Source organism: Carassius gibelio, chromosome B8, assembly GCF_023724105.1.
Source record: "Carassius gibelio isolate Cgi1373 ecotype wild population from Czech Republic chromosome B8, carGib1.2-hapl.c, whole genome shotgun sequence".
Classification (NCBI taxonomy): Eukaryota; Metazoa; Chordata; class Actinopteri; order Cypriniformes; family Cyprinidae; genus Carassius; species Carassius gibelio.
Window position 1 is genome coordinate 16,026,376 of NC_068403.1, and position 23,130 is coordinate 16,049,505.

At 37.2% G+C, this 23,130-nt stretch overlaps 1 protein-coding gene across 4 annotated transcripts in view; it reads left to right on the forward strand.

Annotated features, from left to right (window-relative positions):
- The window catches only part of LOC127963998 (glutamate receptor ionotropic, delta-2-like), a 409,530-nt gene that overhangs the window by 382,594 nt on the left and 3,806 nt on the right, over window positions 1-23,130 (forward strand). The window contains exons 14-17 of one of the 4 annotated variants that reach the window (XR_008154974.1): window positions 2,553-2,719; window positions 17,840-18,080; window positions 22,386-22,465; window positions 22,654-22,801. Coding sequence is in view for 2 of the 4 variants with exons in the window: in XM_052564133.1 (XP_052420093.1) it covers window positions 2,553-2,719; window positions 17,840-18,080; window positions 22,654-22,836 (591 nt within the window). In the remaining 2 variants the exon portion in view is untranslated. Of the gene's footprint in view, window positions 1-2,552; window positions 2,720-17,839; window positions 18,081-22,385; window positions 22,466-22,653; window positions 22,878-23,130 lie in introns of those variants that run through there. The other 3 variants (XR_008154973.1, XM_052564133.1, XM_052564132.1) reach the window with 3 other exon arrangements.

Below are 23,130 nucleotides of genomic sequence, written 5' to 3' on the forward strand. Positions count from 1 at the left end.
TCACCTATTGTGACACTTGCCCATTATAATGCAGTTGTGGCAATTTTGTACCACGGGCAATTTTTCCTCTGCTGGCTGAGTTCAGAATTAGAATCAATCGAAAAGGCCTCCGGTATAACAGAACAATCGTCATTCAGCTTCTCAATTTAATGTTTTTATGTTGTGGTGAGATCTTTTGTGATTTTTGTTTTCTTTTTTCTGTCTCTGTGTAAATAAAAACATAAAAGATTATATAAATTCAATGATATATTTAGCATTTTAAATGCTAAATGTAAATTTAAGTTTCAATAGTGAGCAATAGATTATGGCAAATTGAAGAAATGGGCTACACATTAAATATAAAATATCAACCAATAAATACAAAAAAGTTATCTCTAATATTGGTTAAAAGCTAATATAGAACTGATATATTATGCATCATTAAAAAAAAAAAAGATATCAGTTTGGCTCATGAATATATTGATTATGAGATGTAACATCAAGCCAGTTCATTTATATGTTCATTCTGTAAGACATTTAAATATTATTATTATGGTTCTAAATTAAATTCTATGTTTATCATTCCAAATCCTTCAAAAGAATTTAGGCATCACATTATTATTGTTTTTAAAGATGAACCTGGGGTGAGTGTTAGATTACGGCAAATTGGTACAATTATCTTTACAGTTCAATATCCAGTATCAACCAAAACAAGTAGCTGAACCAAGGCCAGCAGCTGATGATACGTCATGCATCAATAAGTAATGAATATTAATTAATATAAATATAGAATATTAATTTTGTATAGGAATATTAATTAGGTGATGTAACATATAGCCAGTACCTGATCTGCTTAAAAGGTGCTAGCCATATTAGCACATGATTTTATTTTGCAGCAAGTAAAATACATTACTTAATGTTTATGAAGTGAATATAACTGAAAATTGTAATTGACACATTTGTAAAGCTCTTCACTCTAGTATAAAACAAGCACCCAAGCATACGGAACACCTTTGAAGGGACTCAAAATGAGGTGGAGCGTTATCGGTTGAAGCCTGCGGTGCAGCAGTGAAGTTGCATCTGCATTCGTTGCAGTGAAATGACTGCTGCTCTTATCAAAATAAGCTCTCAATGTGAGAATATTCTCAGTGTTTTCTGAAGCCGAGAGCCACTCAAAGCCCATTTTAGTGATTTAGCAGACTGACCTGTAGTTACACGCTATGTCTGGTAAGCTGTTTGGAGTAAATAAGATGTTTACTCATTTAATAGCGATTTTCTCTGAAGGCAGTCTCTCTGATCTAGCTCTGTCCTGTTGCAGACTGTTTTCGAAATGCCTGAAAATTTCATGAGCAGGCTATTAAAATGTTTCTGCTTAAAAAGTCAGATTCGTCTACCACCAAAATACCCACGCAAATGTGTGTATGTATTTCACATGAACAGCTTACCATATCTGAGAATGAGGTCGCTATAAAATATATCCTTGGATGTTGAACTGCAGATTGACTTGAGTTGGGAAAAAAGAAAGCTCTCTGGTTTTCATTAAAAGCACATTGATTTTTTTTTTTTTTTTTATGCAAGGCTTTTGTAACCTTGAAATGTTCTCTGAAATGTTCTTTCAAAGGATAGAGGTTACATTTCACTTGACTTGTTCCAGGATATCTTTTTTGTCTGTAGTTGGGAATAAACAGTCCATATTTAGAATTCAGTTCTTTCGTAGAGCCTAAGATACATTTCTGGAACTGTTGAACTGTTAATTTTCAATCAAAAAGGAAGTCTTACACAAGTATTTAAAGATCAATATTGTAGCAAGGGTCTTTTCCTCTAACTTTGTTTCAACAGAAGTCAGATTTAGGAATCACGACTCGACAAAGTTTGAAGATGTAAAATGTCCTTGTGCATCACTTCTCAGCTGTACTCAATAAACAAATTCATGGTAAAAGAGTGACATATGACAGACGCTTTCTGTGCGTGTGCTTCAGATGTGTGCAATCAAAAAAAAAATGTATATAAAAGTTTAAACTAATATGGCTTTAAAACACATGATTTCAGCATGATTGACATGACAATCAAAACTAAACAGATGTTTTTTGCCGGAGTATCTGAGGTAAAAGCTGTAAAGACACAGCCCTATTCTGTAAAAGGGGTGGGGAGCAGCAGCTCATTTGCATTTAAAGTGACATGCACAAAAACTGCATGTTTCTGCTTCCACTCAAAACTGGCCTTTTCAGAATGATATCATAGATGATCTGTGGGGTATTTTGAGCTGAAACTTCACAGACACAATATGGAGACACCTGTGACTTATATTACGTCTTGTGAAAAGGGTCATAATAATCCAACTTTAATTTAGACATGATTGTTTTTATTAGCCGTGCAGCTTTATGTGGACTATCCACTTTTGCTAATTTGCACCTGGTCGAATTATTTATGGACAAATTGTTCCCACCTGATTTGGTTTTGAATTCGTCCTCATGTTGCATCTCTTTTTTTCTTTGAGCGTGATTTCAATCAAGTCTCTCAGAACTCTCCTGTCTTTTGTGTACATACGTGTGTCTTTTTTCTCACCCTCTTAGGTGAAGTATGGGCGTTTTGCATTTGTGTGGGATGCAGCTGTGCTGGAGTATGTGGCCATTAACGACGAGGACTGCTCGCTCTACACCGTGAGCAACAATGTGGCTGACAGGGGTTACGGCATCGCAATGCAGCATGGCAGTCCCTACAGGGATATCTTCTCTCAGAGGTACTGTATGATGAGGCTTTTATTATCCATATAGCCAGTCATCTCTGGGGCCCTTCTGTTATACAAGAAGGAATTTTACATGTAAATTTGGCATTTAAAGTCTGAGTTTGTAATTTCTCAAATAGAGTAGACCAGGGATGGATGTAACACAGGATGAATTAACCATTTTAACCACTTAGAAAGTTACCTTATATTTTGAGGTAGAATTTGGTCCACTTACTATTAAAGGCAGGGGAGTGGGAAGATGTTTTAGGTTAGGGGTGCTGTAATTGGCATTTTAACAGCCTATTTACACTAAGTGAAAATACACTAAATGAAAATGAAAAGGTTTTTTTTTTTTTTTTTTTTTTTGGTGATATGCTATTTACACTTAAAATAGCTCAATTCTATTTATACACATAGGCGTAGTTTGACGTTTAAGCTTGGGGGGGGGGTGCATACCAAGCCAGTCGATTTGGTCAAACTTTTAAATGCATCTTAGCATTTCTGTAGTAAACGTACAAAGTCACAATCCATGTACAGTACCATTAAAATCGATTTTACTATGATTCGAGCTGCAGCAAGTGCGTGAGCTTGCCAGGGCAACCAGATATGTTGCACGCAAATTACTTGTAATGGCTGCACTGTCTATTTCTACTGCACTAGCAATAAACACGTTGAATAGAATGCACCATAAACATGTTTGCCAGCAGTATCGCAAAGTAGCCTATATTTTAAGCAAATCAACGAGTGAATTACCCACTGTTTTAAAACCGATCTTTTGGACATTATTCATGTTAAACGCACAGGCACACGAACACGTTTAGTAACGTTAAATCTTGAAAAAATGGCCAAAAATGGCTGATTAAGCTGTTTATATTGTGAAATATATATCTAGGTTGGGTTCTGTGTGCATTAAATTACATTTGGATGTAAATGGTCCTTTTCCTGACATAAATTTAAAAAACTGAGCTGCTAATGGAGCGTCTAATGGATCACCTTTTTGACGCTGTCGGGGTCTGGAGTCGGGCATCTAGCGTTAACTGTCTTTATTTTGGTTAGGTACAGGTTCCTCTGCAATTGTTGTATGTTCATTTAATGCAACAGCCAAGCATAGGTTATTATCCACCAAAATGCAGATTCGTCACGAACCAACTTCTTACGCAAATAAGATTGGGAAAGCCTATTAGTAAGTTTGATTTTATTTATTAATTTACTTACAATAAATAACAGTTAAATATATTAAAATAACTACATTATGTGCATATATATGCGAAAACATTATTAATTAATAAACATTAAGTAAAATCTTTCAATTGTTTGGGGGGGGGGGGGGGGGTTGAAAATAGCAGTACAATTTGATAATTACATATTGCAAATAGTTGCAATTATATGCACCTCAGCATTGTAATACATTATAAACCACTATGCAATAACTCGTTGAGTGAACATTTGGATGCCACCTTATTGTATTATACCCAACACTTTTTTCAACTTTTTGATGATTTTCTTAAATTTTATTTAAAATAAATGCTCTTCTGGGAGAAATTAAAAGTTTGCCAAAAGGCAGATTCGAACCCAGGTCCCTCACATCAAAAGGAATCGAATGACACACTGCTTTACCATCTACACCACTGAATTTTAAGTGTAAAATAGACGCCAATTTTAGCTGACACAGACTCAGGGAAACACAGGGTTTAAATATAAGGGCAAATTATATAATTAATTAAACACAGCTGGAATCAAATAAACATAACAATGAGAGGAACAGGAAGACCAAAAAAGACACAGGAACACAACACTTACATTTACCCCCCTCTCCCGGAAGGCGCGTCCCGCGCCATGACAACATCCAATGTGGAAGTGCGTGTTCTGGAGGCCTCTAGGGACAGGGTTACTGGACGGAAGGCCTCCAGGGCGGTGCTCATTCCGGGACCCACAGCGGAGCAGGGAGCTCGGGGAGCCATGGCGGAGCAGGTGACACAGGAGACCATTGTGGAGCGAGGAGCGAGGGGAGCCATGGTGACTCAGGAAGCCATGGCAGAGCTAGGAGGACATGGCGGAACAGGCAGTTCAGGAAGCCACGACAGAGCAGGGAACTCAAAAAGACATGGCTGGATGACCTCACCATTCGGCCCCGCCACTACAGCTGGGAACCCTCCGTGGGCTATCCTCGGGAACTTGGGCCCTCCATGGGCTATATTTGAGAGCTGGAGCCCTCCGTGGGCTATTTTCGGGAACTGGAGCACTCCGTGGGCTATATTCGGGAACTGGAGCCCTCCGTGGGCTATGCTCGGGAACTGGAGCCCTCCGTGGGCTATACTCAGGGCCTGGACCCGACACTGGAGTGAGTTCTGGGGTTGGAGCCAACAATGGAGCAGGCTCTTGGGCTAAGAAAAGTCATCTTGTTTGGTCAGCTATTCTGTCACAAGATGACTTTCATAAACTTGACTTTTAATTAACAAACCAAAGGGGAGGAACATTACATTGGGAGCACAGGAGAACATACAAGGCTTGATTTTTAACAGCTGACATAGACTCAGGGAATCACAGGATTTAAATGCAAGGGCAAATGAGATAATTGATAAAACACAGCTGGAACTAAACATGACAGGAACAGGACAGGAACAGGAAGACCAAAAATGGAAAACCAAAGACTGACGGGAAGGGTTTTAGTAATGCTTTCTTCTTTAATTCTACTGGACCTATAAGGATGGAACAAAATAGGACAGTGTGTTTTATGTAGGAAAATTGTTTCATGCATATTTTTCAACCAGTTTGTTGTTTTAGAATATATATATATATATATATAAGATTGGGTTCAAATTGAGTTAGTGGAAAGCTGTTTTTTTTTTACATTTATTATTATTTAAATTTTAATATAAATATACAATGTATACATTTTAAACAAGTTAATTTGTTTAAAATGAATGCATATGCAAAACTTAAAATATAAAAAGTTTGTATTTTCTAGTGTTCTAGTTTCACACACACAGACTCACGCAAACTTTTATGTTACAACTATTCATGGTCTCCCCTGTTAAAATTCATTAATGATAAGTCTTGCATTTATGATTTTAAAAACACTTCCCTGTTGGGCCCCTCAATTTCCTTTTATGTATTTCCATCTGTGTGCTGAGCAGTGTGTTGCCTGAAATCTACTAAAGGTGTGCGGCCCTTATTAACATAAACAGAATATTAATTGAAATGCACATTTTATTTTTCTCCCGTCATTGTTGTGGTCCTGGACAGCTATCAACTTTAATTTTAATAGAGCAATTTAAAAAGTTTCCTATGGTTTCTGAAACAATGCAGAGGAAATTGCTTAGCAGAATTATATGAGAGTGTTTTATAAAAGGCTTTCAAATTTACCCAGTCAACAGAGCTCAATTCTTCAAATGAAAAGACAAACTCTTTTGGCTCACCTAAGAGGCAGTGCTTCTGCACAGTGAATACAGCACCAGTGGAGATCAAATGTATCAACATACAATTCTTAATAGCTGGAACATGTTTTTCCGCTCCGCTGCTACGATACGGGAAGCTGAATGGAGATCCACGGCATGTTAAATCACTCACTCTGAGTGAAATTGCTATTGCTATTGAAATACCAGTATAGTGACAGACAAAATATAATAGCATGATGTGATGGACCCATTGTTGGGGTAAAAGTCGATACATGTTCTGCATTTACTCATCACCAGGAGTCTGAAGAGAGAACATGCTAGTGCAGTAGCTGAACACATCTGCCATAGTGCATAAGTAAAGTAGCCCACAGAGGGAAGAGAACGAGGAAAACTTGACAAAACACTGAAATGAAAATAAGGTACCAAAAGGAATATGCATAGAAACCGTACTTTAGTGAAAGTGCACCTTGATCACTTACATTGTCCTCTAGGAACAGTTGTTCTTTGTAAAATCCTGTGGATTTTGAAGAGCTTTTACCGTTCCAAACCACAGATCACCATCTTCCATCTGTTGTTTCCATGAGACTACATGCATGCGTTTTTGTCAGGATACTGCATAGGAGGCACCTGAAATCTCATAAATCTTGACAACTTGTCAAATTATCTATAAATTAATAATCTGTGTGTTAATTTCATATAATTCTCTAAACATTTCACTTTTAGTAAGAAAAAAATGACATTTAATGCAATCTGCTTTGTAGAATTATGTAGATGACCAGCCCATAGAATAGAGTCCCGCTGAATTTGTTCTTCAGATTGAGTTTATGGCAGCCATCTGAACCATAGATTTAATTTATAGAGGAAGATTGATGCTGATTGATCGAAAAGCTCTAAATACAGCATTTTTGGGGTTTAGCCTGCATGCTGTCTTTTAGTGGAGGTCTGAGAGAAGAAGCATGAGTTTTATTTGTATTGGATAAACTACCATTTGTATTAGGGCTGCCCAGTATATCAAAATAAAACTGATGTTCGGTGACGGTGACGATGACGGTGTTCAGCATCTCACTGCATCTCATTTACTGTGAACCAAGCCAATCTGAGTCACAGAAACACTGTATCTTCAGCAGCACACATGTAGATGAACATACAGTACATGTATTTATTTGCCAGAAACCCACCAAAATAAAAGCTTAATGTTTAAAAAAGGAAGACATCATATGTATATATTTGTATATTATTTAATATTTACATATTTTATTTTTTCATTTTGCTTTTTTTAATTTTACTGTATTTTTAGTGTTTATTTATTTTGTATTTTTTTATTTAGCAATAATCACACAGTTATTTTATTATTTTATAGTCAAGTAATGGGCCAAAAACAAATCATTCATAATATATTCATAATATCAGTGGGGGAAAAAATCACCATATTATTTCTAAATAGAGCTGTTCATGTCATTTAGTAATAATTTCTGTGCTTTGTCATATCTCAATATATTTCACAGATAAATATTGCAATGCAGTATAGTATACTGAAACACATTTGGTTAAAATGTTGTTTATTAAGTGGTATTTTGAGAAGTATTTAATAGTAATGTTTTGCCATTTGATTAATGAAGAATACTGTATGTGAACGTCTTTATGTGTAAATGTATAGACTTATGTAGTCTACTACCAATCCAAAAATATCAGGGAGTTTATTGTTTATTGAGCACATGTGGTTTGTAATCTGGCATGTATGGGCAATTGCAAAACCATTATTTCTTAGGTTGAGCTCTAAATTACAAATTATTGATTGGTGTGTTGGTTTACACTGGAGGCATGGGAAAGAGAGGGAGATAAAGGGTGTGAAATAAAGAGCGACGGAGAGGGTCTTTTAGCTGTTGTGAATAAAAAAGCTTAGCATTTAGAGTAAGGAGAGTGCTTTCTTTCACATTGTATTTGATATGTCTTGAGATGTTTAAACAGTGGCCATCTTTATCTGGAAGCAAGTTCCTTGTTTTTTTGTGTGTGTGTGTTTTTTTTTTTTTTTTTTTTGTTACTAAATGTTTAATTAATTATTTATTTATTATTTGTTTGGATTACTAAAGTTCATACTTAGATATTTGAGGGTCAGGGCTGTGATTCCCTATAATGCTTTCTCTTAGCGCATTATGAAACCTCTAATGGTATGCCTTAACTAAAGGTGTACCATTTCTAGGCATGTTCCCCGAACTATACCTTTAGAAGGTTGCTTAAGATATATATTTTTATGTGCAACGTTACCAGGTGCAGTGCATGGCGGCGGTGCTGAATTTGTTGATATCAATGGCCCTAGAATCGATTATTCATTCCATGCATGAGTTGCTTTGCTGCAGTTGTGTGAGGAAGTGTTGATTTTAAATAAAGACACAGAACTCTTTCCTGTTAGAACACAACTAATTTGTGTAAAACTTGTACTTTTGCTTTGCAACATTCATCACATCAGAAAAGAAAACCTGGAGAGAAAAATAAATGCCGAGAGCACCTCCCAGTGGGCACCACATAATATTCAAGGAGTAAAACCTACATGGGTTTCGCTAAATAATTTAACAGCTTTTAACAGAAGAGAGAAAAAAATAAAAAAATAAAATAACACCTTGGGCCTACAGAAAAACATTGTGGTAAGAGTGCTTTCCAACTAGAAGCACTTGAGACATAGTTGAAATTGCATTTATCAGGAGTCATGGGATCTTAAAAAAATAATCTGAATTGCAAACTAAATCTAACCCTGTGGATATTTTATATAATTTTGAAATGAATGCTCAAACCCGCAACCTCATGCGCAAACATAGCCTGTATCACTAACTGGCAGTATGCTTCCACTGGCCTTTGAATAGTTCATTTATATTATCACAATCATTTTTAGTGTCTTCATTTACTACACACCGCATCACATGTTGGTGTAAATCATACATTTTTTTTATTGGATCACCTACTCAATAAAAATGCAACAGGAAAAACATATAATCAACAGCTACTATTACGGAGAAAAAGAGAGAAAGACAGAAATACGAGAGCCACAAGCAGCTGAATTTGTCTCAACAAAATCAGACCAACAAGATCTAAAAGTTGCTGAATTTAAGTTTAAGTACACTTTATGGCTTCACAGACAGCTAGAGCCATCTTTGAGTTTGCACAACTATTATATTCATATAGAATGAGATGTAAAGAAAAATATTAAGATATAGCCAAGAGTGCTCCAGACCAACCTTCCCGAAAGTATGACTTCCGAAAGGTATACTTAACTAAGAATGTTTCAGGGAAACACGTATTAATGATAAGGTTCAGGCAGGGGCGGAGTGGGACCAAAAAATCTAACGGGAAATTTCATAAACCACCGGCCCTCGGTGGTCAAAAAAAAAAAAAAATGCTAAAAACGATATACTACTAACATCATAACCCTTGCAAAATTATTTTAAATATATTAAGAAAGCCACCGCTACTGGTCACGTGGTCTATGGTTAGACTGATTTGTTTAGATCCAGTGAAATTGCTACCTTGACAACCCCATGTGAGAGGCGTTCACACGGCCGCTGACTTGAGCTTCCAAAGTTACCGGAAGTCATTCATTTTCAATGGAAGCTGGCTTCTCTCAGCTGCAAGGAGCGTCAAATTCCTTGACGTTGCGTTTTGAGTGACCAGAGCGTCAATACGAGAGTTGAAAGTGGCTCAACTTTATGGTAATAATGAGCTATGACGCGGTTCAGCAAAAAAACGCCAGCAACCAATCGGAATATAGACGTCCTTCGCAATTTTTGAGCACTTCCTCCAGCATCCGCTTCTTCTTCATTCTGGCCTTTTCGGCCCCTCCTTTGTCCTTTCTCTTCTTGCCTTCCATGGGGGTATCGTTAAATGTTATGCAACCATGCTAATCCTTCCTGACTGTCAATTTATTTATTTATTTTTCTAGAATTTGCGCGCTTTCTCTCTCTCTCTCTCTCTCTCTCTCTCTCTCTCTCTCTCTCTCTCTCTCTCTCTCTCTCTAGTCTGGCGTGTGCCATTTTTGGGTCATGCCATTAGACGAGGGGGCAGGGGGCACTCATTATCTCCCTACATTTCTGTAAACAGACTTGACCTGCAATCGGTTCATTGGATAAACGAATTCCCTATTCCCAGGAGGTTTTACTCCATTTTATGTTAATTTAAGAACAAACAAATGAATTAAATACTCGTTTTTATTTTTGTTTTTGTGACCATGAAAGTTCTGTATGAAGAATATGACGGGGGAGATGAGATGAGTGTGCAGGGGGGTAACTATGACTGAGAAATACAGTGACGATCATGAAAATTCATCAACCGGCCGGCCGGTCGACCGGCCAACCGGGAAAAGTCCTGATAGTCCCGACTGCCACTCCCCCCTGGGTACAGGTTTAGGTACAACTTAAGAATGACTTAGTGTTAAGAAGGTTTCGGGAAACACAAACCTGAACAATTTTAGTTGAAGAAATGAGTGGAAAATATTCCTTGGTCATTTAGGAATCAATCAATCAAGGAATCTTGATATTTTGATTAAGACTATATTTTGTTTTGAACCCATTACCCTGGCGATGACATAGCAATGTTCTTAAAACCACTCAGAATACCTTTACCAACAAAATAACAGCATGGAATCCATGCCCAACACCTTAGCATCATGGCAGTGCATTTTGTGCAGGCTACCACTACTCACATTTCCTTCTTAAACTGTAAAAATCGAGTTGCATCTTGTTGTTTTCATCAGCAGGGTTATTAGAGGAGTGAAGAGCAAGAGTGAAGACCAATTACCCTATTAAAAATGGCAGACTCTAGAGCGATTGCCGCTTATACCTGACATTTGCAGCCCACAGTGCCAGTCAATTTCCAGGACAGATGTGAGCTTGCTTATACTCCTCAGGGCAGATACCCATGTCAGCCTGGTTATGGCCACATGTCGCCTGTTTACACAAAGTCAGTCCCTTAGCAAATGGTGCTGGGAACACATGACATTTTGGACTCATTGTCCAGCTGATAGAAATCATTAGAACAGAGCAGCAGTACATTTCTGCCGTTGAAAGCGCTGAGCTTGGTAAATAAATACAATGTTAACACTGCAGATTTTTACCGAATGAGTAGTTCAACATAAACAGAGCCGGGGGAATTGAACATGTCCCATATCCCATACTATTACACCTTTAATTATCCTAATTATTGAATAATTGAAGTAAATTTTCCATAAGCTTAAAGGAACTGTTTAGGTTCAGTACTAGTTAAGCTTAATTGACAACATTTGTGGCATAATGTTGATTACCACAAAAAAAATTGTCCATCGTTTTCTTGCAATAAAGTGAATGAAGCCTGATAAAATCTGATACCTGATAAAATCTGTAATCACAAACAGTTACTCGCACTTGCAACATTACTGCCAGATCCAGTATAGTCGGCACAGCATTGTGTTTTAGTTTTAATGTTTCTGAAAATCCTCCGTCGAATTGTGCTTTGTTCGTAAAAAAAAAACAACAACAACAAAAACTCTGCGGGGAAATTGTAGTGAATGGAGGATCAAGTTGATGTTTTGGAACTTAATTAAAAATAAATGTAACAATAAATAAACATTTCCTGATGTTAAGATCAGAAGGAAAGCAATCCAAAAATTATGTTTTTCCACAACCTTCAAAGCTTCAAATCTTTATTATTTGGTTTTTGCGTAGACTTACATTTGCCACTCTTGTTTTTTTATGCTACATGCATGAATCGGTGGATGGGCTAAATAGGCAGGGATGTAGAATTGGGGCGGGGCTAAACAGGAAGTGATGTAGAAGCAGGTGTTGACCATCTTCTGCAGAGTGGTTTATCCACACTATGACATCATAAAGTCATATATTCCACAAGCTGTTATGTTTTTAAACTAATGCAAAAGTTTTTAGTTCTGAAACTTACAGGATATTTTTACAGTACAATGACCTCTCATATTTCAAAATATCAAGGGAATTTTGTTTTCTTAGTTCATGACCCCTTTGAAAGAAGAAAGGTGAAGTTTATAAAAGCACTTCCATTAATTCTTTTGCTGCGAGTTGTGTATTATTTGAGCTTTAATTTAAGCTGTTTAAGTAATAATTTGAATGATTTTTTTATGGCTTTATTATGTTATGTTGTCTTGGAAACTAAGATATAACTTTACACAGAAAAGGTTAGCAAGGGATTTGTTTCCCACTAAAATCATGTTAACATGCGTATTGTTTTTGTCTTGTGGGTGTACTGTTGAAACGGTGAGTATTTTGACATTTACAGATTGGCCCCATTCACTTCTACTGTACGTGCATTACTGTAACCTAGATTTTAGCTTCCTTTTTTATACAGAAAATAATCAGCATTATGACACAAATGATGTCAATCTGATCTTATCTTGCGCTGCAGTCCAGAGTGTTCCCTCGCTTAGAAATATTACAGCATCTTCAATCTTTCTTTAATGTGTATATATATTGTTATGTTCGGCATTGAGATTAAAATCAAACGAGTGGTTATTATACTGATATTTGTCTTTCCCAGACTTTTGTGATGTCAAGCATCCCTCAGATGTTCTGATTCATATTGATAAGCTGAGAAGAAATTCCATCTGTATTTCCAAGGCAAAAAAAAAAAACTGCTTGCCTTTGTCTTTTGGTTCCTTTTCTCATCGTGTTTTCCCAGCTCTTATCAAGTAGTTTGTCTCCCCGCAGTCAGAGACATCTAATAACGTGATCATTTCTGCCGCAGCTGGTTGCCATAGCAACTGCTCCAGCAGTCCACACTCGAATCAGCGCACAGGGCCCAAGAGGCGAGCGAGGAGACTACATGATAGACAGACCTGAGGAGAGAACCGCAAATCCCTACCCACCTTTTTCCCAGAAGAACTGAAAAATTAGTTGGAAGTGCTACTGCAACCCGGCACACCGAGAAACATAGTGTCATACTGAGGTCTTAAATAAAAGCATGTTGCTGTTATCAGATCACCCAGTTGTCATGGAGAATCAGGTTGATCTGGACTTGGACTGTACACAGGGCCAAGTGTTTGTGTTTAGCCCCCGATATTGAACGTGGACCGCAGCCAGCTGAACTCTCTTGACTGTGATTGGTCATTGATATGGCAGTTCAAAGACAAAAACAGGTGAATTTGTTGCTTGCATTTGCCCTGGCTTTACAGTTGAGCACAACTTGTTCGGCATGCACACCGCTTATCTCCCTCCCCTCATCCTTACTCACCTTTCCCTTCATTTATGCCTCTATTTTGGAAGGAGATGAAATAAAGAACAAATAAATTGTCTGCTGTTGCGAAGCTGTTGTTTCCCTGTGAGAGACTGCAGGGAGAGCATCAGATTTTAAGTGGTAAAAGGGCTCATTTTTCAAACCCTCATGAAATCAAAATTGTAATTTTAGATAGCGTATAAAGTTAATCTGTATGCTAGGGTGTAAATATAATTACACTAATCTGCAAAATAATGTGATGATATAAAAAAAATGTAATTGCCTGTTTTGTTGTCATTGGACTAAAGCCAAAAGAAATTATAAAAATGTCTGTAGAATTATGTTTTTCTTTATTTTAATTTATATTTTATATTATATTTATATAATTTATATATATATATATATATATATATACAGTATATATATATATATATATATATATATTTTTTTTTTTTTTTTTTTTTTCAGTAGGACTGTCCTAACTAAAGATTTTTCTTGTCGACTAGTAGTCATTCATTTGAAGCGATTATTCGATTAATCACGTTTATGTCAGTAAACCATATAAATGCTTAAGAAGTCTTCATGTGCACACAGCTTGCCACAGCACACAATAGAAACAATGATTATTAGTGCGTCAGGGGAAAAAAAAAGCTAAGAAGACTGGACATGCACATTACATACAAATTACATAATCTAAATATATTAGTTTTCCATTTGAATTGTTTCATTTAAAAACGGGCATTTTGCTTTCTGTGGATATATATATATTTTTTTTTTATGTCTGTGAGGCAAACACAGAGTTTCAGTTAATTTTTTCTTTTTTCTTTTTCTAATTTCTCAAATTCATAGAGAGATGGCAGAAAGCACACCATGGTTAAATTCATTATTTTACAAAAGCACAATGTTCGATTGTCCCCCCTCCCCACTCCCCCACTGGCCTGCACTCACATACAGGGTTTCAGCATTCGTGCCGGAGCACACTTACGTCATTATGGTGCGACGGTTTCGGGATAAACAGGAAGAGCGGCGCTCAATGAACACAATGGAGTCCATCGCTCTGTTTTCTTTGTGGATAATTTTGTGTCGTTTGGTCCACAGCCCTCTCACAGCCTGTTGTTAAACAGATGTGTCGCCTTAGTGGTGTGAAAATTTCCACGTAATCGTGCTGCTCGTATGAGGATGTTTGCAAGGTACCAGCTGAAGTGCAGCAAGGACTTTGCAGTTTTTAATTTTTAAGCGTTTTGCACCTCTGCCGTAGACCAAAGCGACCCTTTCCCTGCCATGTTGGTTTTGGAGCGTCGCAAAACCGTGACGCAACGCGTCCTTTTCCGAGTCCAACTGAACCGTGCTCTGGCCCACCTCTTCCAAGCGGGCCAGGGCCGGCTAATCGAGCAGGGCCCGGGCACGGTTTGGAGCACTCACACTAGTCAAACGAACCGCGCTTTGGTGGTCAAACGCACTCGGGCACGGTTCAAACTGGCAGTGTGAGTACACCCTAAGTGACTAATGAAATTTTGATTGACTAAGCGTCTTCTGGTGAACTAACGTTGACAATTAGGGGGCAGCCCTAGTAAGTCAGTTTATTTGTAAAATGCTTTTTAGATTAAAAATTTGACTATTTAAATAAATTTAAATACAAATCACAAGCCCAAACTTCCTGTTTCAATAGGAAAGGCATCAGTACAATAAAGAAGAACTTGTTTTTCAGGTGATTTGTTTTCATGGGGTTTTTTAAGAACGTTTGATGAAAAAACTTTTCTATAGAAGTTTAGCAAAAGTGATCATGCTAAAAAAAAACTTTCAGCATATGGCCATCATTGGGCTTATCTTCTCAACTAACAAGGTAAAATCTGGTCCCCTTTGAGATGTCTACTGTCATGTCTCTCCTGAGACTCCTGAACACAAACATGCGGCATATCCTCAAGGGCAAAACTGGACAGTTGATTCTCGCAGGAAAAAAGCCTGGTGTTAATTCCTGTGGATCACAACAGTCCTCATTTGTTAAAAACACCAGGGTGTTAATTCATTAAGCACAGAGACTGTTAATTTGCCCAGGACCAGCTGCCGGAAAAACCACAAGGTCAGAAACAAGCTTCCTAATAGGAGTCCTGAAGGTTGAGACTTACTTTACACTTGGTTGAAAGATGTCACAGGAAGAGTAGAACAGAATAAAACATCTCCTTAAGATTGGTTACACAAGGCATTCTTTTAAATTCATGCTTGCTTCTTCCTTGTCATCCCATCAGTGTGGTCAGATGTAACTTATTATCTGAGTCCTGAAGCAGCACACAGCTTGTTGACCCACCGAGAGTTGACACATCCATCATGGAAACACTCATAAATGCCACAGACTAATTTTTCAAGGGTAGACCGATCCATATGCCTGTGATAGTTGTTCTGTGGTGACCTCCAGTGGAAATGAGGTCTTAAAGGAATAGCTGTTACTGAAGAGCAAGACATCTCATCTCAGAACTCATTCATCACAGTGGTTTAATACCATGGAAAATGAAAACGCGAATTGGAAAACACACCAATGTTAAAATGGCTAAATGTGTATATATAATTCACTACCATGAGGAAACCTTCATAATTAAAACTTAAAAAAATAAAAATAAATTAAAGCTAATTCTGAAATCATTTATATTATTAAATAGTATAATACTTTTCAAATGATGTAACAATGCTGAAATACACCAACTGCATGCTTCCTACACTTTGAAAAAAAAAGTCTTTCTACTTCGGAATTCCATGTTTACTTTAATGTGTTAATTAATTGGTAATCACTGTTAATTTCTGAGTGAAAATAGTTTCTTCACTTTTTTTCAGTGCATCACACCAATCTCATGCTGAGTTATCATTAAATCAGTCAGGGAGAACTTATTTGTAATTCTTTTAATGTTCCTTGAGGCTCACTTATAATGTTAGTTTGTTTTCACAAACTTTATTTGCAAAACATGATTATTTACGTGAATATTAACAACATGAGAGTAAATGCATGGCTTCTTGAACCTGAATATACATTTGCTTTTCTCTTTTTTTATAGTACTCTAACATTTTTGAGTGAACTAATTCTTTCATTTTGGACAATACCCTGCAACGACGAGTGGGACATTGATTACATCTTTGCTTACTCAGTCACAGTACTTGGCATTGAAATGGCATTGGATCACGGCTCCCCTGGTGTGTTTTGTGCTGTTCTCTTGAATTGTCCTCATTGTGCTTTCAGGTCTCTGCTATCACACTCCGAAACCTCTGAAGCAACATATGTGGGTAGTGTTGCATGGCTAAATGTTGTTGGCACATTTAAAAAGTGGTCTATAAAGCAAATCTCTCAACGTTGGCCCACCTTGTTGTGAGTCCGGTGAGCTGTATCCATAGCAGAATGTGGAAGGGTCATTCTCCATCTGTTGAATGCAATAGGACATTTTTTTTACTCCTGCATTATTTTATGAGACAGGGATAAGGGTATAAAAATGAAGAATAGCTTTCTAAATAAATGTCGAACAGGGTTTCAGATGGCCTAGTCCTGTGTGTTACTGTGAATACTGAACATTTTCATTGCGTGCGTGGATGTTTGGGTAAGTGTTTGCAGCAGCTGCAGTTTGGATGTGAATATGGGCTCTTGGAAGCTGGCTAGTCTCCTCCTCAGGGGATGAAACTGTGCAGTGACTCCTGACTGCAGAAAATCAGGCTAGAGAGAGAGACCAACACGCAATACAGATCAGCCAATCAATGAGGCAAATTCTCCTAAACCTTTGTGTCCTGTATTCATTATCATTCATTTGCAGCCGCTGGACTGGCATTACTACAAACTGCCATCACTACATCAGAACACGCTCGTTCTTTATGGTGAGCTAGACACTGCAGCCTGCAATCATTGCTGAGGAGACACTGCCCCCTGGTGTCCGGAAAAGAAGTCTGTCACTGCAGCAACAGATGCCACTGAACAGACTGGGACCATTCAGAGTTATTTATAGAGTGTTACACAGATCTCAGTGGCTCAATTAATGTGTAAGAATGAAGCAATCTGACATTAAATTTCGATCCATAACACAGTCCATTTCTGTAATGCGACACACAATAAAATTGTGCATAAACGAACATATATTCAGGCCTGTGGTAAATGTCCAGGCATGGAGTGCAGCACTTCAGTTATCTAATGAAGCTTCATATTTGTCTTACTTTAGCTGACTTAAGACTGCTACATTAATTCTGAGCAAATGGATGTTTCTTGAGTTAGGGGAACATTTCTGTCTGTAGTTTTTAAGAAAAATACTCTAGTTTTAGATGGTGGGTTATAATGGATTTTATGGTGTCTCTTACTTTTTTTATTTTTAAATGTGAAGTAATTGCCAGGATTTTGTCTGTTCAGACTTTTTTCTACATCAAATTTGTTCTTGAAATCCATTTTGGAGTAATAGTTCATGGATTCTTCACTATCCGTATCGCAGGATAAACGTTAAAATGTAGCTGTGGTTTGATGTAGTCTAAGTGCCCCTAACAAAAAAGAATCATCAATATGTTTGTCCGTGTCCAGGATCCTGGAGCTTCAGCAGAATGGAGACATGGACATCCTGAAGCTGAAGTGGTGGCCGCGGGACAGTCCGTGTGACCTGTACTCTCCTGTGGGCACTCGAAAGAATGGCAGCGCCTTGGACATCCACAGCTTTGCTGGGGTCTTCTTTGTACTAGCAGCCGGTGTGGTGCTCTCCTGTCTTATTGCCACTGTGGAGACCTGGTGGACGCGAAGGAAGGGCTCCAGAGTGCCATCGAAGGAGGTGAGAGTCTTGACAGTTGATGTAGGGATGTGGTTGATCATAAACTTATATCATTAACAGAAGAGTGTGGGAGATTTTCCAACTGCCCAAGAACAGATCGGATCCAGTTGTTATTCAAATTCAAGTTCAGCAATATCCCCTTTAAATGTCAACTTAATAAAGAACAATAAGGAAAAAGGTCGTAAAAATGAGCAGCATGACCAAAGTCTTATGCTAATATGAGTTTATGTCAAGTTAACGGCTGCTCATATATATATATATATATATATATATATATATATATATATATATATATATATATATATATATATATATATATATATATATATATATATATATTAAAGTATATAAAATATAATATACAAATAATTAACAGTTATATCAATTAAATATAGATTTTAATATTAATTACTGTTATATTAACAATGTGGCTATACAAATTTGTGGATGATGCAATTGATTTTATACTTTACAAATTAAAGATACTTAATCTTAAATGATCATTTTCTCTTTATATGGTACTGTATGGTTGCAAATTAAAAGATAATAATACGGAAAAAATTGCAACATTTAAAGCTGTTGAAAAATAGCTGTTATACATACCGTTGACCACGAATCATTCTATAATATTTATGTGCAAAAGTTGCTCGGCCAGGGTAACCAATATAAAAGACACAACTTAATAAGTTTCTTCATCATTTTTAATTGTAAATTACATAACTCCTGATAGCCACACAGATGTAACGGTTAAGCAGAAATCTCTACTGGTTATATCATACCACCCAGCCTTGGGAGGATATTAACAACACCAACAAAACAGACAAGAGTTTATAATGAGAAATAGTCAGCATTACAAACAGCAGACAATGCACTTTTTCAACAAATTAATTTTCTGATAGCGCATTTAAACAAGTGAACCTCTCCAAAAAGAACTCAATGTTGTTCAATTGCCTGCCAAGCACATTAACCGTAATAGAGCTCTGCTGAGAAAAAAAAATTAATAAATAAGCAGGTGCTAGAAAATATATGTGCTGATCAAAGCTGCATATATCTGGATAATTACTTTAAAACAAGGCTCTAATTCTTCATTAATGTCCCATCTTTCAGTTTGTGAAGATCAGTTTAGATGATTTTCTTGTTTTAACAACTGTTTGCCTAAGGTTCTTTGGCATCCAGTTAACAATAATTAACAAATGAGCCCACACTCTGCAGTTAAATGCTTGCATTTTACATGAAAACACTTGGTAACAGTGACAACACGTTCATATGGCTGCGAATGAACCTTTGTGATGTTGCTCTTGACGCATTTCTTTGATTTGATGAGTTTATAGCTCCTTGTTATCTTCTGCAGCTGTCATATTGTGGGTGTTTCCTTTCCTGATATCACATTCCCATTTCCCTCATTACTCCGACCGAGTCCCATCACCCACCCCCAAACATACACACCTGACCTCTCCTCGCAGCCCTCTGGTCCGTGTCATCAGACTCTCCACAGGCCAAAAAACACAGCATTTCATCTCCAGCATTCCACCTGAAAAACAATCTCCGTAGTGCTTTTGATCAGTGGTCAGGGACCTTTTCTTGTCTTCCGTCGTCCCGCTACGAAGCAGCTTTCATCTGTCAGGGGCAGCAGCAGGCCACTCATGACCCCACAGAGAGAGCCCCTCTCCTTCATCCCTGTTCCTCTGAAGGCCATTGTCCACTCTGGTCATCATTATGCTCTGACATTAGTGTAACTCATCTGCTTCTTCCAGAAATGGCAGATGAACATTTTTAAACCTGTTGGTTTCACAGGATTTAGTGTAGTGTTAGTTTTTGATTACAGCATGCCACAAATAGCAGATTTAATTCATATAAGAATATGAATTACTAATTTTTACTCACATATGAACAAGGTCAAATTAACTCTGAATGGCTGGGGGAATTGTGACATTACATGGTTAAAATCGACTTGTAATAATGATAGTCTGACTTATTTTTTGTCCGTGAAAAATTTGCTTTCAGGGCATTTTTATGTTTTAATATATATAAAAAAAAAGTATCTTAAGCTTACTATGGCTGCATTTATTTCAACAAAACTAAAGTTTCTGTTTCTATTTGAACATATTTTAAATTGGAATTTATTGCTGTGATGGCAAAGCTGAATATCCTGCAGCCATTACTTTCTTCAGTGCCACATGAACTGTCAAAACAAATCATTGAAATCATTCTAATATGCTGATTTGATGCTTAAGAAACATATAATTATTATCAAATAATATTTTTGTGGAAACCATTTTTTTTTTCAGGGTTCCCTGACGTATAGAAAGTTCAGAGAGTTCACAGCATTTAGTAAATAGAATATAAATTAATAGAAATATTTTGTAACATTAGAAAAATATCTTGATTGCCACTCTTGATGGCCTTAATGCATCTTAGATTATTACAATGATTCATTTCTTTCAGAAAATCATTTCTACCTGTATAATATGCATAATAATTCATATTCTTTTTGAATGATGCTGAACAATACATTACACTTTGTCCCAAATATACAATGCATAGAATGAAAAAAAAATTATATATATATATATATATATATATATATATATATATATATATATATATATATATATATATATATATATATTATATTATATATATATATATATTATATATATATATATATATATATATATATATATATATATATATATAATGCAAGATAAAATCACTTATAAATATTTATAACCTGTAAATTCACCTGCCACTGGCCTTTGTTCCAGAGAGTTAACATTGGACCTTGTACTTTATAAACTGTGAGTATGTTTAGTCAGTAATTATAGCCAACATAGTGGTGTAGTTGAAGATATAACACTGAGCACAGAGATGATTCTCTCTGAGGATTTTTCAAGTGGGGTGGAGTGCTTTGGCTCTGGTCACACTTGAACCCGCTCCTTTCTGCCCCAGTGGTTGGATCATGCTGAGTTGGGCTCATTCCTCGGAGCACTCTTCCAGACGGTTCCATCAGAGTAGAAGCTTGGCAGAGCTTTACACAAATATTCACACTGACATGCTGATAAGCACGCATTTTAACACGCACGGTCCAGCGAGCGACAAGTGTTAGTGCCAAAAGCAAACGAGACGAAACAAAACACTAAAAATTAGAACTTATCACACAGAGTTTTATCCACATTCCTTTACTGTCTTTACTTATTTTTTTTTTCCAGTAAAATTATCTATGATTTCAGAAAATAAAATATATATATATATATATAATAAGATGTTATATAAATTCATGAAAAAGTAGCTTATTTTAAGGATTAATTTAACTGGAAAACACTATTTGTTGTCATTTGCTGTCTTTTCTAATTGGCATTTTGGCACATCCTTAAAAACCATTCTTTCATCTTTCAGCATGATGCAACTTTCTGTTTAGTGTGTCGTAGTGTCTTGGTACTTCCTAATTCTTCCTGACTGCTGCTTCTTTTCTTTGTAATATTTCTTGACACCTGGCTAACACTGAGTTCATTACACATCAGAACAATAGAATGGCTTTGTGCTTGTGTCTCTGTGTCTGACACACACACACACACACACACACACACACACACACACACACGTTGCATATGCCATGGTGTTAGTTTGTCCCTGTTTCCTCTGTTTCTCTGTGATCTCCCTGTCACGGCTCCTTCTGTGGTGTCGCAATTGATGTGAAATAATTTGATATGACAAGTCGTCAAAACAAGTTCAAACTCATAGTGATGAATTACGTATTGCAACCTGAATTTTTATAGCGCACCACCTGCCAATCCAGAGAGGACGAGCAGGCGGTCCAGAGAACCGGAGGTTTTGCTGTGTGAATAAGTCATTTCACATGCCAGGCTTTGTGTCCTAATCATTCCTGAATAACTAAATGATGAAAAGTTCTTCACCTCAGATGTCTGCTGTGTCATTGATATTGTGGCTGTCTGGAGTCCTGCGGTGCCTCTACGTTTCTAGTCCACAGTATGAGGTCTGCATTCAAATACTGATTTTCCATCTTAAAAGCAAGGAAAAAGGAATAATATATATGATGCCATTTTTTAATCCTATACAAAGGAGAAAATTTATTGAAATTATATTCATGGAGACTTTAAAAGTGAGTATTTGAAAGTCAGACCTCATGTAGCCGCATAATTACAGAGGCCGCCGAGCACCAAACAGCATTCTGTGTCAGTCATTACTCTGAAAATGTTTGATTATTTTTCAGAAAAGACCAAAAAGTCATGTTATCCTTCTGTCAAAGCCTGAAACAACTTTTATTTTGTTGATTTTGTTTTATAGATAAGTACTCTGTGTTGAGGGGTTAAAGCGGGCGTGGGAGAGAAATGCAAAATGCCATTTTTACCATCTCACACTTCCAGGTATCTGGCTCCTTGGACATAAAAAAAAAAAAAAAAAAAAAAAACAACGTCTGTGTGCTGACTGTTTGTTTGTTGTCTTTTTCTACTCATTCCCCCACCTCTCTGAAAACAACCTCTTTCCCATCCTCTCATCTGCCTGCGTCGTGTGTTTGGTCATACTTCTCACGCGCTCTCAAACACGCGCACAGACACAAGCAGACGGACCGTCTGTGAGGCAAGACGAGCCGTGTCATGAGCCGCAGACTGACATCATGCTTACGCTCAGGCCTTCCTCCAATCACCTGTCACCTGCATGCTGCGCCACACCCCTCGACTCCAAGCTGAGGCACACGTTCGCCATCCCGTCGCGAACTGTCTTCTGCCAGCACTGAGCTCTACACTCTTTCCGCACTTCTCCAAGTCTCAAGCCCATGTAGGTTATGAAATCGCCCTGGCACCAAATGTGCTACAATACGTTTTGTACGAACTTCAGCAGTTGAACATTTGCTGCTGAGTGAGTGTCCGGCAGGGTGCTACAAAGAAGGCCATCACCATTTATTTCCAGAAACCTAGAGATTTACAGTTACTTTGCTCTGGAATGCAATAATACAATAATAGCTGCATAGAGACTAGGCAAAATTGGCTAAAAGAATACAGAAATGACAGAGCAAACAGTTATTTGAGCT